General features: G+C 36.8%; 1 protein-coding gene across 4 annotated transcripts in view; it reads right to left on the bottom strand.

Moving 5' to 3' along the window:
• Positions 1–3311: 3311 nt before the first annotated feature.
• The window catches only part of WDR11 (WD repeat domain 11), a 33057-nt gene continuing 18182 nt past the window's right edge, over positions 3312–18186 (bottom strand). For all 4 annotated transcript variants that reach the window (XM_048945957.1, XM_048945958.1, XM_048945959.1 and 1 more), the window contains exons 14-29: positions 17629–17737; positions 16952–17076; positions 16475–16622; positions 15911–16017; positions 15319–15433; positions 14456–14627; positions 11627–11735; positions 10180–10242; positions 9176–9241; positions 8293–8464; positions 7974–8069; positions 6738–6903; positions 6403–6500; positions 5297–5442; positions 4856–4935; positions 3312–3922 (exon numbers count right to left, since the gene is read on the bottom strand). In XM_048945957.1, the coding sequence (XP_048801914.1) occupies positions 3756–3922; positions 4856–4935; positions 5297–5442; positions 6403–6500; positions 6738–6903; positions 7974–8069; positions 8293–8464; positions 9176–9241; positions 10180–10242; positions 11627–11735; positions 14456–14627; positions 15319–15433; positions 15911–16017; positions 16475–16622; positions 16952–17076; positions 17629–17737 (1939 nt within the window). In that variant the 3' untranslated portion in view covers positions 3312–3755. The remainder of the gene's footprint in view (positions 3923–4855; positions 4936–5296; positions 5443–6402; positions 6501–6737; positions 6904–7973; positions 8070–8292; positions 8465–9175; positions 9242–10179; positions 10243–11626; positions 11736–14455; positions 14628–15318; positions 15434–15910; positions 16018–16474; positions 16623–16951; positions 17077–17628; positions 17738–18186) is intronic.

The following is an 18186-nucleotide window of genomic DNA, read 5'->3' as shown; positions in this document are numbered from 1 at the left end:
CCGCAGAACAGAGCTGGAAGAAACTATCATAAAGAAAAGTCTCTTTGGCTTGATAAGTATTCGAGAACTATTTTTCTAAAGGGAAAGGAGAAGGAAAACACTCCGTTTTGTTTTTTTTGTTGGTTTTTTTTTTCCAGTTTGAAAAAATAGCTGTGCATGCCTTCCTTTCCTAAATGTAGGGAAAAGGAAGCATTTTTCCACAGTATTTTTCTTCAGCTCCTACTGACAAGTTGTATAACGTAGAAAGCAGCAAAAACCAGTGCTAATAATTCGCTGGTAAGTCCTCAGACTGTGGAACTAACACTTACATTCTTGGGGCAACAGGAACTTCAGGACGTTTCAGCTGCACGGTCACCTGGTGGTCGTCTCTTCCCAACTCATTACAACTTCGTTTGCTCACACGGGCTGAGGAGACAGCAAAATAACAGAACACATGAAAAGGTCAGAGTTCTCTATTGGGGGAGGCTGGGAGCATTCTGGTAGTTTTGAAACTGGTTCTATCAACAGTAGTCTCTCTTCGTTATTCAGCACTGCTAAATTTTGCAGGACGGAAATCAGTGTCTCCCATTTGAGTTGTCGGTGTGTACTTTTGTCAGACCTCTCCGTTCACTGCCTATAATGAATGCTCGTCGCAGAAGCAAGGCATTTAGAAAGGGTAAATCTTGTATTTGGGGTCCTCTTTAAAGAAATACAAAGATCCCACCCATTCTGTCCAATTTTGAACTGCAACTGACGCTCACAGGAAGCAGTCACAACAAAGTACAGTTCTTTGCAGGCAGACAGCAAAGCCTCACTTGCTGCTTTGCCAACATGTGCCCACCCATTAGGAAGAATGGGCTTGAAAAGAACAAGGAGTTGTGCACATGATCCAAGAAAACAACTTCACTGTGTTCAAATCTTCCATCCTGCTTCAAAAACCAAATCAATTTCAGACCTTACCTTTCTGGAAAGTCAAGAATAGTCCACTGTAAAGGTCAATTAGATACTCTATTAAAAGCTGTGTGTCTGTTAAAATAGCAGAGGGTAAAAGCAAATACACATGAAGAGTAGTCTTATTTTCACATATTATCGTAAAGTCATAAATGGACCAATGGAAGCAATACAACTGTCATGGTATTATCTGAAATCGAGTTCCCCACTAAATGATACTGCTGGGATTAACAGAGCCACAAAGCGTGCTTTTAAGTTTCATAGAATCACTAAGGTTGGAAGGATCTCTCAAATCAACAAGTCCAACCATCAACCCATATCTCTGACCACTCAGACCATGTGACAAATTGGGTAGGCTAAAACTTAAGCACAACCAAGGCAAGCTTAATTACCTTTCTCACCTGATTTTCAGACCCAGCAGAGAAATGTTAGGTCTCTCTTTTCACTACTGCCCACACTGCAGATTCAAACAGTTCACATACCACATTCAGCAAACTATTCTGCATTCCAGCACTTTCCATACTCAGCATTGTTGTTACTTTATCCACCACCAGCAATTATGTACTTAGACATATTACAGAATACAGATTTGGGCAGCTGATCAAACCCACTTAGGACTAAAGAATCTGTGACTGTCATTGGGACCAGTAGGGAAATTGTGCCTAATACATATGAAGGGTGATCTCTTCCCCTTCTAAAAGGGGCTATGAGCATCGTTCCAGTCCAGAAGGCAAAATAACAATTACACAATCAGCATTCAATCCAAGTGCAACAGATGACATTTTTGCATTAAATAAAGACACACAGATTTAGAAAGATTTTTCTTTTATTACTGTGATTGCATTTCTATCTAAAGAAAACTTTTAAATCACTTCTACACTGTATTTTTATCATAAAAGTTTCATGAGGGAATAAGCACATGGTATTCTGCACCTTCACACTTGAAAGTATATAGAAACATTCAGTAGCAAAAGGCCTTTGCCAGAGACCCAGTTACAAACCATTCTGTGTAATCTGCCAAAGTCTGAGTGTGCTTACATTAAGTCTCTGGTGTCCCTGTCCTGCACTACTGCTATTGAAATCAAGCAAAGGAACTCAGGAGTGCTGTTGTAGTCAATGGCAGCCTGAATTTAGCCCACTGATAATGACATTTTACTTTGCTTAACTTTGTTGCTCACCAGCTAATACTTAAGGCAAATTTCATTGTATGCTTGTTTTCCCAAGCAAGTATGTAAGTATAATTCGTAAGCCACTGAACATCTTTGATGATGTGTATAAGATATGGGACAACCTACATAAGATACATTATCTATATAAAACATTCACTTTTAGAGCAACAAAACATTTTCAACTTGTACAAAAACCATCAGTATTGAAAATTCAAACCTTCAGTGTGTTCTCAGAAATGCTATGCTGGATTTTAATTAAAAGGTTTCCGGAGTTGAAGAGAGGTAATGAAGGTAGTGCTGCTCTAAGAAGGAATATGCATTTACAAATCTTCAAGCTTAAGAAGAGTCAAAGACACAATTACATTAAGTAGTAAAGTCATGAATTACATTCAGATGGGAAACTTCTTACATGATATGATTCTTCTCACTACTGCATACTGAACTTCAGCAGCTCCAACAACTTCCTTTAAATAATTAGCCTTTTCAGCCAACTCTTATTTTCACATGCCACAGTCTTTCATTTGTAAATGCAGTCTAACATTAGCATCCACTCTTCAGCTGCAAAATCTCTCAGTCAAACAGTAATAAATAGAAAAGACATTTCTAATGTGAGGAACAATAATGAAAACAAATGCATCAACACTAAAATACTGTGGGAAGCTGTTTTGATCCTGCTGAAATACTGGCAAAAAAAATGAAGAGAGATGCTTTCAGTAGCATCCCTAAGTATATGGACCACAAGATGTGATATCATATAAAGTAATGAAAAAAACCCAACACCTTTTGCTTCATCCAACGTTCTTTCCACCTCTTGATTCACGACACACTGAAATACCTTACAGAATAGTAACTGTGGAGAGAGCATTAGCATCCTTCTGAACATTCTGAGGAGCCCACCTTACTGCTTTTTGAGGTAGGATAATTTTCCCATCCTTTGATCCCATTAAACAGTCAAGACAAGGCAGAATTTAGTCCCTAAGGAGTGCAGGCAGTGCTCAATTATGAATGACACCAAATATAACAATATCTTAATGGAAAAAGAAGACATGTCATAGGTTTCTGGAATGTTTGGAATCTTTCGTAAATAAATCTGTTAGATTCCATTCCATCCTGGTGTGAAAAAGACAACAAAGGGAACTCATGTAAAATAACAGTAATTTTAAAGAGAAAAACTGGATTTGAGAAAACAACTTTCCAGGAATGATCTGTGTGTGTTTTGTGATCTGTGTTTATTCTTTACATAAATTCATATTTTTATAGTACAGATTGAATCATTTATACATATAAATACAACAGTGGTGAAGAATTATAAAGATTTGATTTTTGGAAGTAAATGGAGCAGGCTCTCACACAGGTACAGAACGCTTTCAGCATTTTGTTCCGTTTGATTTCCGCTGTAGTTGAAAAAGCTGAAAATATTCATGTATAATTTTATCATAGCCTTTTTTTCCTTCTCTCTTGAAAATGAAGACAATTTAAGAATAAACAAAACAGTTCTTAAATTTGCCTCCTCACACATTTAACATTATTTGCTCAAATCACACATGAGCTATTACAGCGATTCAAGAGAAAGCGCATTTTCACACAGTGCAGTATCAATCTGATGGACAATCCAGTTTGATAGAAGAACTCCTCTTAGCAGTAAATACAGAATTGCTACTCTTCTGTCACTTCCATCGCTTCCCCTTTAGGCTGTTTGAGCTCAACCAATAAATCTTTACCAGCTTCTCCTGCTTTTGAGGCAAAGAAAATAGCTCCTTGCCTAAAGCCCAGGAGCTTCAAGCCCCTGGCATAATCTGCATAGACAGCATGGATCAGTTTATGTAAAGGAAGCATTAAGGAAGATACAAAAGCAAAATGAAAATATAAGAACCCATTTTCTAAACTCACTCCCTAGCTCTCCCAAGCTGAAAATGCTGAACGTTGCTGCTATATGTTCTAAACCAAAAAATGGAAAAAAATGCTGCTTTAAATTCTACTACTGAATGCATATTACCATTTACCAGGCAATATATGAAGTGCTATAAGATAAAACAGACAAATTCCATATAAGCAGAAGCATATACAGTAATATAACATGAAAATTTGTGAGAAAAAAAAAAGGTAGATCATGTGGTCACAAGTTTGATGTGTCTGACATTACCTCCCATAATGGGACAGTGGCTTTTTTAATTTACAAGGAGTCATCAGTGATGACAGTCAAGTATCATTTAGACGTGCATTATCATTTACTGCACACACCTAAATAAAAGTGTAAGAGCAAATGTTCAGAGTTCAAGATCAGACCAGAAGGGCAGACTGTACTGCAGAAGACTTTAGATACTTCTTCAGATTACCCTGAATCCTGACCTTTAACTTCACTTGTTTTCACCTTCCCAAAATTGAAACCTTCACACAGCATTTCAGTCAGCAGTATGGTTGTCAACAGAGGGTTGTCAAACCACTGACCTTACTATGCAGTCTGAAGTAACAACTTCTGAGTTCTGTAAAGAACATTTTATCATCTGTACTTCTATTTTTAACTGTTTATTTGTTTCACGGTGCCACTGACCTCACAGAGCATCAGGAGAAGGAGGTTTTATGTATCTATGCAAATGATTCCTTTACAGTTCTTTCCTCACATCTCCTTCAAGCACACATCCTGGAAAACAAAAGCAGAATCTTCTATTCCTGTGCAGGCTGGTTAACCTAACACTGACTCACACAAAACTGTAAATAAGTAACACAGATAAAACAGGATTTAAGAAAAAGGATATTTGTATCATCATTGATTTCAAATGCCCCGTACTTCAGGCAAGCTTCAACAAATAAAGCTGCTCTATCAAAGTATCTCATACTGCAAAATGGGGGGAAAAAAAGGAATTATTTGTTAGGACAGCAAAACAGAAAAGTATTCAATATTGCATCAAAACAGTTGCACACAGACTTTCTGGAAGTTTGCATGTAGCTCTGGAGTGGCAGATCTCCTCTGCACTGACAGCTGCACCGGGCTTCTGAACATCACCGGGGTTAAAACAGTGCCACCACTGAGCTGCCACCATGGCATATGTTCACGCTCCCACATCACACACACACACCACAAAACACATACTGAAATAGAAACAAATGTCTAAAAGCAAATTGTGGGCCCTCTCCTTCCCCCTGGACTTCTAAGCTGCTGTGTTCATAAAACACAGATGATGCTGTTTCAGTTTTACCTGTGCAACATCTCTGCAACTTTTGTAAAGCAACCAAGTGACAAAAGGACAAGAATGGCTTTGGACTTCTGGTTGATTTGTGGAGAGCAAAGGTGATCCACCCAACGCTTTAACACATCAGCACACTCCTCTGAGTTCAAGCGAACCTTCAGGAGATGGAAAAATGATTATGAATTCTAGCTAAACAAAGCTTTCTTCCACTTCTTCCAGTCCTTCGGGCAGAAGGAAAAGCATCTCAAATTAACAATTTTATTTCAAAAAGTGTCCTAATCCTTTGAGCAAATACAACAAAGAAAAAAAGAATTACACAGATATATCAGAAGTCCACTCAGGTCACTCAGTATTTAAATGTACTTAACTTTCTTTTTCTTTTTTCTTTTTTTTTTTTTTTTTTCTTTAAATAAGACTTTACTAAAACCTCAGGTATTATGATGTTGCGAATGTTTATTTTTTCTGAAGACTGAAGGACAATGCATCTTTATTTTTTCTTGAGAGAGAGAATGATCCACTTAAAAAAATCCAAGTAAGTCTTTTTCCATACTTTCTGCAGGAAAAACAGACTATTCAAAGATAATCCTCAGTGACTTGTTTCCTACACAATTTAATATAGTAGTGCTAAGTCTAGGTACTTTTACAGGTACACGATTTTATAATGTGTACATACTGAAACCAAAGTTGGTGCTAATGTGGCTGGTGCTCATGTTAAAATCAGCACAAATGCTACATGGAGCTCTGCACTAAATCACTGTCTAATTATTTATCCACTTCCAGGAATGGGTTTCTACACTTCACAATGAATTCTCTGTAGTTGTGACTATATACAATTTCATAAATTGAAGTTAGAAAACTTAGTATTCCAACTATTTTTTGGGTCCAATCTTGTCATTTGGATGAGTAGGGCAGACCTCAGCAGTCGAAAGGCTGAAGGACCTGTGAGTGCTAGCTGAAAACATTGGCTTCTTAAAGCTTGAAACATGGAAAGAACAAATATTATTTTCAAATTGATCCTTCAGGTTTTTAACTTTGGAGATCTTAATACTATCACTGTGCTTCATACCCATGTAGGTCATTCATGTTAGGACAGCAAAAGCAGAGAAACTGCAAACCTTTGCAAGCCATGCTGCACGATTCCATTCACCATAAGTTTGCAAGTAGCGACAAGCATCAGCAGCCTTATCTATCAGACACAGTAACTGAACACCCTCTGGAAAATAAGAAATTAGAATATATAATAAGGGAAAAAAAGTGTTACTATACAACTGTGAGCAGATCATTCACCACCAGAAAAAAATAGCTCTATTAAATATATCTCTTCCTAGCATTCCTTCACTTTACATATGCTACAGAAAAGGACTCATTCCACTCCCTGAGGCATTACAAGCATTAATAACACACAGAATTGCTTAATTTATAAGCAAACAAAATTCAAATCCCATTTTACCTGAGAGCTTTCCATTAGCTATCATGTTGGTTGCTACCAGCTTGATGGTGCTTTGAGATGGACCTGATGATGTGACAGTTGTTACCAAGCAAGCTTTGAGTGAATCACAGTAGTAATGTGCATTCTCTGAACTTGTTTCTAACAGCAGCTGTACTGCTCTGTCAGTCTGACAAGAGAAGAACATACAGCTTTGACTTCAAGTCATTCGCTCTCAAACAGAAGTCCTTATATATATATTTTTTTTACTCTTTTTAACACATGAAACAAACAACAGTGAAAGTTATTCAAAAGCAGACTGCAGAGATATGTAGCAGGGTCATAATGGTTATAGCTTTATTTCAGTACAGCAACCTTAGGATAGCATTCATCATGCACATAATGTTTAACCACAGCCTATGAGTTTTACTAGGGGCAAAAGAAAAGTTTAGTTGAGAACACTTCTTTCCTTGAATCTTATCAAAGTTATAGAAGGAAGAGAAGCACTTAAAATAAGCAGAGGAGAAATGCAATGTGGAGATATAAAAACCAGGATCTGAACAGTTGACTTAATAGCTGGTATTTTGAAACAAAGGAGGAATTCATCCGTTTAAACGTTAGGCATCTCAAGACAGCCATCGATTCTAGACTAGCTGCTCAAGAGCTGAACTATGGAGGCTCATACACCAACTACAACCTGCTTCTGAATGGAATGAACCCCCACAGGTGGACCACCACTGCCACTTCACTGTAATGAGGTAATGTTTCTGCCATTTTTATATATATTTGCTGCCGAGCTCAAACACACAGTGGTACAGAAGTCATTTAGATTCAAATTATTCATATCAGGAGCTCAGTAAGCAGCTCTCTACAGTGTTTTACTGCTCAGTACAGACCCATCAGATCAGAGACACTGCAGTGAAAGCTCAGACATGCCTATTATTATCTATTATGAGAGTACTATGTGCAGAGTTAGACCAAAGATACTGTGTTTGTTAGACTTTTGGATGATTCAAAATGCAATTTTTCTTTTCTAGTGCCAGGAATACAAGGAAAGGTTTTTATAAGGTTCCCATGAAAATGATATGTGCATTATAATACACCAAGCAGTCACATGGAGGCTACAGCATAATAACACATTAAGACAGCAAAAAGTATTTAGTGGGATGAAACAACATGAGATAAAACAGACATTAACTGAATAGGGCAAAAATATAAAACAGAGCAGAAGGACACAACATTCAAATATTACCCACAAACCTGGCCCAAGAGAAGAAGCTGGTCAGCACATTTCCTGGTATGATCGTATGTTGATCTCTTCACCTCCTGGAGATTTACCCTTTCGAGCTGAAATTTCTGCATGAAGAAGAATTATTAAGAATATAAGACTAAGAGAAGAGAGAGAAGCAAGAAATTAAAAAAAAAACAACAAAAGAACCCAAGGAAAAACTTGGGGAATTCTAAAAAGCTCCTATTTAAATAACAGGGAATGACTTAATTCAGAGTTGTGTGCTTACAATAGAAGTGAAATATACGTCTTAGGGCTTTTCCCTGCATAATTTGTAATTCCTTGGAATACCTGAAAGTAATGACTTTCACATAGTATGTCATAGCATATATCCAATGGATTAACCAGCTGTTCTTGAAGGATAACTGCATCTGTTGGTTTTGCAGGTTTTTCCTGGGATAAACTGTGCAAATAGTGGGCAGCAATGGTCCAGAAATGCAGTTCAGACTCATCTCCATACAGTCTGAGAAAACAGAATTCAGCATGAGAAACAAGACAGCATTTTTTAAGATAGAAATATTGTACATTTAACTTGTCCTTTTACAAGGAAGTTGCATTATTGTGGGACAATTTTGCATTATCAATGGGACAGAGTACAAGAAAAGATTCAGACAGATGGATAAGAGGTTGGCCAAAAGACTTTCACAACACCAAATTAACTCACTGAATTTTCAGCTTGTAAGTGATGGATTTTTTTAACTAATATTTTACACTTAAACAACAACACTGTTTACAAACTAAAAGAAATGTTTGAAAACACGTCTCTGGATACAGACTGATACAGAGCTACACCACAAAAAAAAAAGAAATAAAATGAAAATAGGCCCTCCCCTGCTTACACTATCTATTCTATGTTGTAAAGTTCTCACTTATGGCCTTGGAATGCTGTACAAGTGTTATGTTCAACACATTAGGGCAGAAATACATCTATGAAAGCATCATGAAGAACAAAGGATCTGTATACATAGTAAGCAAACAAAACTCTCTCAGCTTTGTAACATTTTCACTTTCAGTCCTGAAAACGCTGTAACAGATGCACAGCAAAGTACTTCAGCAGCTTCAGTGAGCTAACACAGAATTAGCTGGCACCTTAAATTCTGACATATTCATATGCATTAAATGGATAAGGATTTTATTCTGACATATTTCATACAGTTCTCTGAATATCTGCTACCTGGCAATTAGGAGACATCTCTGCAAAAGAGTAAACTCTGGATCAAGCAGAAGTTTCTTGATGTCACTGCAAAAGGAGAAATCCATAAAATGCTGTGCAAGGTTTTTGTAAGCACATATTATCTAACAAATTAAAACAAAACAGAACTAAAAACATATCATTTTCTTTTCTGAAGTAAAAAAAAAAAAGTTTCTATCAAAGTAATTGCAAAAACCATTTAATGACATGTAATAATCACAATGAGCAACTTACTCTACCTGTTTAATACCAACAGTGAGTGTCAAGAACACCTTATTCTTGCAATAAAGGAAGCAACCACAAGGGTGTATACAATGCTGTAATTCAATCTGCACTGATTCTACAAATTACAAAATTAATTCAATTACAAATAAGTACATAATTACACAGTGTATGAAGTGAGAGCTTTTATGTATTTTTCAAAGTGCCCAAAAATACTCTAAGTTTTTTTTTTTCCATCCTATTAAATGAAAGAAAAGGGAAAACGGAAAAGCTTCCAATCTAATTGTCATAGCTCAAGCAGAATGCCAAAAACCTGTTTTCTTTGTAAGCAGAGCAGAGAGCATGAACATTACATGCTGCAGGTCTATCTCCAGTAGAGTATTTTTTACAAGAGTTTTTCTTTTCCTTTTGAGAGCCTAAATATCTCAACAAACCTTGGAGAAGCAGTATAAATTAATAAACTTCAGCAGGTCATGAGCCAGTTACAAATTACACATTAATTCTAATCAGTACCTTTAAATCTTTTGCTGGCAGTCACTACTACAATGTTAAACATTCAGTACCGACTTCCATCAGACTTTATGTGGTCAGAACAACACATTTTGACTGTTGGGTCAATATTTAACCAACTACTTTGAGACAGTTGCCTATATAGTAAGAATTGTATTATATTAGGGTTTATTCTTTCATGAGAGAATATATTTCTTTTTCCCCCTTTCTCTGAACTCACTACCTTAATAAAACATTAAAGAGAAAACTCTTACTTTGACAGTGAATTCAGCTGCTCTTGAATCAGATTTTTGATGTTTTCATCCTCTGGATAATCGCTGCATTAAAAAAAAAAAGTTGATTACCAAGATGACACATTATCTGTAAAGGAAGTTTATTAGTCTTAGTGAAAAAAAACAACCAAGAGTATATACAAGACATGTGAAACTAATCCAGCATACTTCTAAAGAAAGCTTTTTTGCAAGGTTTTTGTCTAGTCACTAATTTCATGACAGTCATCAAAGACTGTCTGCACTCACTCAACCTCAGAGTCAGAACAACTGATCTTTCTTTTCCCTCCCTGTTTTTTTACACTTGAAATTAATGAAAATGCCAACACCAAGCCCAGAGAGGCTGTGGATGCCTCATCCCTGGAAGCATTCAAGATTAGGCTGGATGAAGCCCTGGGTAGCCTGATCTAGTACCAGATCTGCAGGTTGGTGGCCCTGCCTGTGACAGGGGGTTGGAACTTGATCATCCTTGGGGACCTTCCAACCCAAACCATTCTATGATTTCAAAACTGAAAGCTTAGCAGTTATACTCTTGTAGCGCAACTCTTTCTTACACATTAAACCTTTTGTTCCTGTTTTTTCTTCCCTCTTTGCAGTCTTATCTTGAATCCTTACCCCTGTGCTTTACTCATTCTACAAAATACATGTTCCCTAAGCATCTACAACTGCTACGTCCCTCTAGTAGTAATCTCATCCTCATTGCAACATCTGAATTATGAATCTCCATGTATCCTTTAATGAAAATTTTGTAAAATTTGATTCCCCTCTCTTCTTTTATTTTTTTTTATCCCATGACCTACTGCTCCTTTATTGTCAAGAAGTTCTTTGCTGCATATGCTTCATATTTATTCATAGCAAGTCAGAAAATAATATAAGCTTATGTGTTTATTACCTTTGAGCACAATTCTTATATACTCCTAGCTGTGTACTGCAGTATCTTTTGAGCATGTACTTATATTGCATTTACAATTTTGTTTTATGGGTCAGTGATCACCAACAGTAAACCAATGCAATAAAGGATAAAGAAAGGTGCTCCCCCTATGGTGTGAAATATAGCTCACTAAAAGTAACTATACATCTTTCAGACATCACTTAGGACATCTTCACTTACACTTTAGGGACCAACTCTGATTGTTCTTAAGTTAACTTCTTGTAAAAACAGAACACACTGATGATTTCTAAAGTAATACAACCTGTAAATAACAAATCATTGGCAGTACCTTAAAGCAGAAATCCTTTTTAAGTAGCTAAGGGCTAATGAAAGTCAAGGAAACACAATATTTGACCTTAAGCCTTTCCTATTTATTACTTTCCAAGTGACACTATTATCTTTCTGACAGTCCCAAAGACTGAGGAAGGCTTGCTAAGAGTTATTCACACAAGAATATTGATAAGAGATATACAGGTAGAATTCAAAAAGACCCTTCCTTACATGTTCATAACATCCAGAGAATATTTTTCATTCCACGGCTGATGCAACAAGAATGCTTTTAAAGCTAAAGAAGCCCTTGGAACAAGTAGATAGGGACACCATGCAGGTTCTGAAACAAACAGAAAAGATTCACTGTTGAATGGCAAAGTGCAATAATACTCTGTTAGGTAAACCATTAAATGTACCACCTTGTTTGTAAGCACCAGAAGAGAATTGTAAGTCATACAGTCATATATTTACACACAGCACGTGTTACTGGAGATAAAAGCTTATTGTAACACTTAAGCAACAGCATTTTGTAGAAGACACAGGGTTATCAACCATGCTCAAATGAGAATTTCAGGACATCCCATATCGAATTTAGTTACAGACTTCTGGAACACGACACACTAACATCGAGCAGAGCCATATATAATACTTACTGCTGCCACAGGGGCATGCTTGAAAGTAAGCACAGCTACACCAAATGCACTGTAATGTGCATTTTACTTTCAACTTGCAATCAGAGCTTCTGCAACATACCACGTAGGTTAATACCCACTACCCCAAAGGGATGCTGTGAAGTTAAATACCTGCTTATATTTGCAAAGAAAAAAGATGAAAATTATAGCACTACCTGTGTTATACAAATATAGAGGTCAGAGACTCTATATTCAGGATAAGGGTTGGATGCTGATACCCAGTGACTTATGGGTAAAACAGGTATCAACCAGTTACATTATCAAATAAATATTCAGAAATTCCAGTGCTCTGCATGTACTGAATGGTGTAGGAGTCCTGTAAATGTATTTTTATAATTAAAAGATTGTAACAGCATAGAGGAAGGCATCCTTAGTCCTGGCATATCCTAATGTTGATGTGCTTGGTTTTGAACATTAATTTTTATAGTTCAACATTACAGAACATTCATTTGATTAAAAAAAATGGTTGTGATAAATGATGTTTTTCCCCAAACACTCCACACCATAATTTCCCACATCGTTATTTTTTTTTATGAGCATCATAATCAGAATCTATTGACTTTAAGGAGATTAATGAGTCAAGGCAGGACTGACAAAAAGAAAAATCACAACAAAAGCAGTTATTTATAACAGCAGAAAAAAAGGAAAGAACTCCTCATATTCCTTAGAAGTTCAATAATGAGGCATTTTAATTATTTCCTGATTTGAGAGCTCTAAGGAACCTGTGCAGATGAGCCTGGGCTACAAGCGAAACAGTAAAAATAGAGAAGGTGAAGATGGTTAATGAAAGCCCTCACAATCAATCCTGTCTTTCTCTAAAGAGAAAGAGAGAGAGAGAGAGCTTCTTAAGGCATCCAAGACATTATGAAAAGCCTCCTCATAAGCCCCAGCCTTTTGTTCTGGGCTCAAGATCACAGACACAGACCATACTCACTCTTTTCTTTTTATAGGGCACTGTGAGCATCAGAAAATATAATCTTTCTGCATAGCTGCCTTGGAAAGAGTGGGACTCCGGTAACAATATCAAAGATTTATTTATCCATTAATAGTTTTATGTTCATCGGTTTGCTATTAGTAATGTTTCTTGGTGAAACTGACTCTTGTGATTCAATCTCCTTTTCCTTTGAGGATACTTCTGTGCAAGTACAGCTTTGTGATACCCTGCAGAACAGACTGGCCTCACCTTGAAAAAAGTCCTCAGGAGGTCAAACGCACATCATTCTCCTGTGATAAGTGACCAAAACTTACCATTCAACTGTACTTTACAAGCCATACTTTACACTGGGAGTCAACCTTCTCTGATAAATCATATTTCAAAATCCAGAAGAGTTTCTTTTTTTTTTTTTCCCCAATTAGAAAGCATTTTTTGATATATGATATAGAAGAACATCTACCTGCATTAAGCACATGCCAGCTGGCTGTCTGTTTTAAGTCTTGCAATATATGAACTCCTGTGGATTTTGTTTTTCTAGTAGTAAGAAAAGAAGGCTAAGTACCTAGCTACAGCAAGATTAAAGAGAATTGATTTTTGATGTCCGAGAAACAACGTGCCGTTAGACCAAATTGCTTGTTTGATAGCTAAAATACAAAGAGTTTATTTTAATCAAAGTAACCTAAATGATTGCCAGCTTACAAAACAACATTGATACTTTTAAGCCTCCAGGTGAAGAAACTTATTATGAAGCAAAAGAAAGTAGTATGTATTATTCACGTGAAGATTCTGTGCAAATGTACTCAAAGCACAAATACAGCTCTGTGTTACAACTGCTAGTGTGGTCTGTCATAAGAAAAGCAAAGGATGTCAGCTGACAGAACTGTCAGTCCAGCAAGGTTCCTTAGTTATTGGGCTGTAAGCAGCATACCAGAAAGGAATGGTAATGTACTGAATCATGACAAGGACTCAGTTTTAATTTTCATTTGGAGTTTCCCAGATCAATAACAGAATTGTGCACATGGAGGAATCTAGTAGGTAGATTCCTTATGTACCTTTACAAACAAAATGCGTGATTGAACTGATTATTTACCAAATTCAATTTGCTTTTTTAGATGAAAATTGACACAGATTCAAATAAAAACATTTATCAAGTACAGCAACAATCTACACAAAGCATTACTCATTTTGGATAGCAACTCACTGCACTCAACTGTTTCCTAATTTAAAAACAGTATTCTCTATCTCAGAATTTTCTGTGTTTACCATTTATCTGCAGTTTGATTCATTTTAGTTGCAACTGTGAAAAACAGTGCAGGGATACCTAATCATTCACATATGACAATTTTATTTTCTACTAAAGTTGTTGAACATTTTTAGCATTCTCCTTCAAAATGAAATATCTAGCAGTGAATAGCGTAATAGAAATCAACATACCTAATAAGTCTTGTTCATCCATTCTAAAACACGATGGTTTCATGGACATCTCCAGAACTCTAATGCACCCATCATCTGATGCCAGGATCACTTTGTCTGAAGTGCACCAGTCTACATCCAGGATTCGGTAATTCACGTTTCTTCCGCTTCTTAAACTGCTCACCATCTGTACCTTGAAAAGTTGAGGTATTTTTCACTTTTAGTAGGATCTCCATCATACAGTGTGAGACTCTGTCACATGCTCTGAGGCATGCCATGAGATTTGCAATAAAATGTGAAGTTAGTTGTAAATCATTTCAATCTTGGGAGAGCTGGCAATGCTCAAACCTTTAAGCAAGGCACTTAGTTGCCCTAAACCAATGTTTTTTCCCCAATCAGTAACTACGAAAAAATTCTTTTTGAACACAACTGTATAACTCTCTTTTTGTTATCTTTCTCATAATAAAATTTCCATGGCAAATTGGGGAAATCCTTTGTCAACTCCAATCCTTTGCTTCTGCTTTGATGCCTTTATGTCAGATTAACTCATTCTTTCACGAACTTCCTCGATAAATACTGAACTTGCCTATAAATATACTTAAACATACTATTAACACAGTATTATGGGAATGTGATGATTAGCTATTCACAAAAAAAAATAAAAAACAACCTGAGATATGTTTTAACAACTGAACTACATTTTTATGTCAGAAATTTGCAACCCTCCTGTAATACCAGCTGGTATTTATGTTGCCTCCTGCAATGTAAAACTGTCAGCAAGACATCATGAATAGGTAAAACTTCATCTTTGACTTTTCCTGATATTCAGAAGCAATATGTGTATTTTGCAAAGAAACATGTAACAAAACACAACCAATGTTTACCTCTTTTGAATCCCAAACTTCTGCTCCATCATTGTACATAGCAATAAGTTTTTGATTTCCTTTCCCTGGGGCAAAACGTATCTTTTTCACCCAGCTTCGGTGCGTAGGAATCCCCCTAAGAACAGCATAGCACAAGAATTATTATCAATCATGCTATAGCTAACATTGAGGGCAGTTACATCCCTTCTGTGAATACTACACATCATGATATGGTACAGAGAAAGAACTGAGAAGAACAACAATCCCTACCAACAGAATAGGTACATCTGGCTATCCAAGATATTGTGAAAGTAAAAAGGTAGTTGTTTGTTTCAGGCATTTAATATTACTTAAAATTTTGAGAAGCCATTGCAGATTTAACATGAGAATGATATCTTGCTAAACTGAAATATTTGATAAAATGTTAATTCACCTGAAAACACAAAAAATAAGATGTAGAGAATTGTGCTGCATTTTCTGAAATTGTATTTCAAAATACTTCTGTTTTTCCCCTCAAACACCTCCTGCAGCGAAGATCAAACATGAGGGACTAAAACCATTCTATTCTAACACTCATTATCACAAGCTTACCAGACACCATTTGCATTCATACCTGGATACTCTGGCTTTCAAATCCCAGAAGTTTAAGTTTCCATCAACATCTCCAAGAACCAGGGTATCCCCTTTCCAGGCAATACATGTAATGCTACCCATACTTCCCTGGAAATATTTCAGAAGCAGGACAAAATCTTATGGTAAGTAGAGCCAAACAGGAATAAACATGGAAATTTTAATATTTAATTTTTAAAAAATTGTATGAAATTACAAATGCTTCTCAGTTAAAAATTGGAAAGAATTCTATTCAATGTCAGTGATCCCCATGGGAAATTTTGGATTTAAAGCAACAGAAATCAGCTCTCTATCTCTTGTCACAACGAAATGCCAATGTGACAGTCCTCAATTATTAAACACAATACTAGCTAAAACAAAGAACAAAAATGAAACAATTCTTCTCTGTGGGAATTAAAAGAAGGAATAAAAGGAAATGAAGTTTCTCCAACTTGATAGCTCTCAGCTTCGCTTTATGTAGATCAGAAGTAATGGATCTGTAACATATTCATAAACTTTTCCAGTTTTGGGATCATATCTAAATGTTACACAAGAGATGTAAACTTACATCAGGAGGAATTCTTGCACTATCTTTCACTGAGTTTCCTTCTACTGTGAGATGATAGACCTGCCCATCAGCATCTGTAAATACAAAGTGCTCCCTGGCAGAAATGTTCTGGCTCAGCTCAGATTTACTTTCGGCTTCCTGTAACAAGCTTGAAAAAGAACACAATGAGGCAGAAGTGTTTGTTTCTTGAAAGCAGAATTGCAACACTTAACTCATTTATACACTCCTGGAAAAGTTCAGGGGGCAAAAGAACAACTTTAATGGTCTGCAACAGACACTAGTTACACTTGGTACAGTTTTTCTCATCCTGCAGTAAATCAGAGATCAGTGCCCAAAAGTTCAAGAGTGGCACAGAAAGTTGTTTTGCCTGGTATGTACTCAACAATCAGCTTGAAAATACGCTGTTTTTTTAGAACAACAGCATATGGGGAAATGAACAACTGATAAATCACAGCACTAAATCTGAGTCAGAAATACCTGATAACAGAAGATTCGACGCTGCTCACTTCAGTATCTGATGCAACTGTCTGCCGGGCCATGGCCTCGCGGGCTGCAAGCTGCTTCTTTCTCAGGCTTTTCAGGTTATGAGAAGGCGACCACTCCTGCAAAAATTTGTTGAAGAAAAATGAAAAATATTACTCATAGAACTACAGAACTGTTTGAGTTGGAAGGGACCTTCAAGGATCACTAGGTCCAACTCCACTGCAATAAATGCAACATCTCCAACTAGATCAGGCTGCTCACAACCCCATCCAGCCCAACCTTGGACATCTCCAGGGATGGGCCATCCACCACCTCCCTGGGCAGCCTGTTCCAGTGCTTCACTATCCCTACTGTAAAAAAGCTTTTTTAATGTTTGCTTCCAGAACTCACAGAGGAACCTGACTGCTAATTATAATGGTTTCAATGAAGATTGCCTTCTCTGACACATTCCTTCATCATCCAAAAGACAGACAAGTATCTAGCAGTATCTCCTTTTCCTTCCTCTATTTGGTAACAGATGGGGGGGGGGGGGGGGGGGGGGGCGGAAAAGAGAAAGCACTTACATATCTACTACAGATAAAATAATATTCTGATGCAGAAATGTTCATAGGTTTTCATACTTTCTCAACAAATTACATTTAACAAATAGCAAGGAAGATTCTATTCCTTACCAGAGCAGTCACTGCAGGAAAGTTTTTAGACATTTCTCTGAGCAGAGTGCAAGTTCTGACATCCCATATTTCCAGTGGCTTGTCTTTAAATACCACAGCTAGATACTGCCTGAAACACACAACAATTTACTATATCAAAAGAAATCTTTTCACTTTAAATTTAGCATTTTACTTCATACATTTTCCACATCCATATTCCAGAAAGTGCTGATTTGAAAAGAAAAATAAACCACCCCACAACCAAAACTCAAAAACTAAGACAGAGAAGAGTAAATTAATGCGGCTCAGATCCCAATCCAAAGCTTGTGATTTCCTTGCGTTACTCAGGTGCTTAAGACTCAGTTTGAAATGAAGGTCTCCTTCAAGGCTAAAATAATCAGACATTTCTGTCAGGTTGGTGGCACTGTTCAGTTACCGTACAGGAGACAAAGGAATGAATCCAGAGAAAGCAGCAGCCCCTCTAATTTAGCCACATTCATCCCAAGTCAATGACTGCACAATCTATCAGAAAGATGCACCAAGTCTGCAGTCTGGATAGATTTATTTTCTGCTCCAGAC

The sequence above is a fragment of the Lagopus muta genome, chromosome 5, assembly GCF_023343835.1.
Source record: "Lagopus muta isolate bLagMut1 chromosome 5, bLagMut1 primary, whole genome shotgun sequence".
Taxonomy (NCBI): domain Eukaryota; kingdom Metazoa; phylum Chordata; class Aves; order Galliformes; family Phasianidae; genus Lagopus; species Lagopus muta.
Note: the sequence above shows the minus strand (reverse complement) of the source record. Positions and strands in the feature narration are given on the sequence as shown.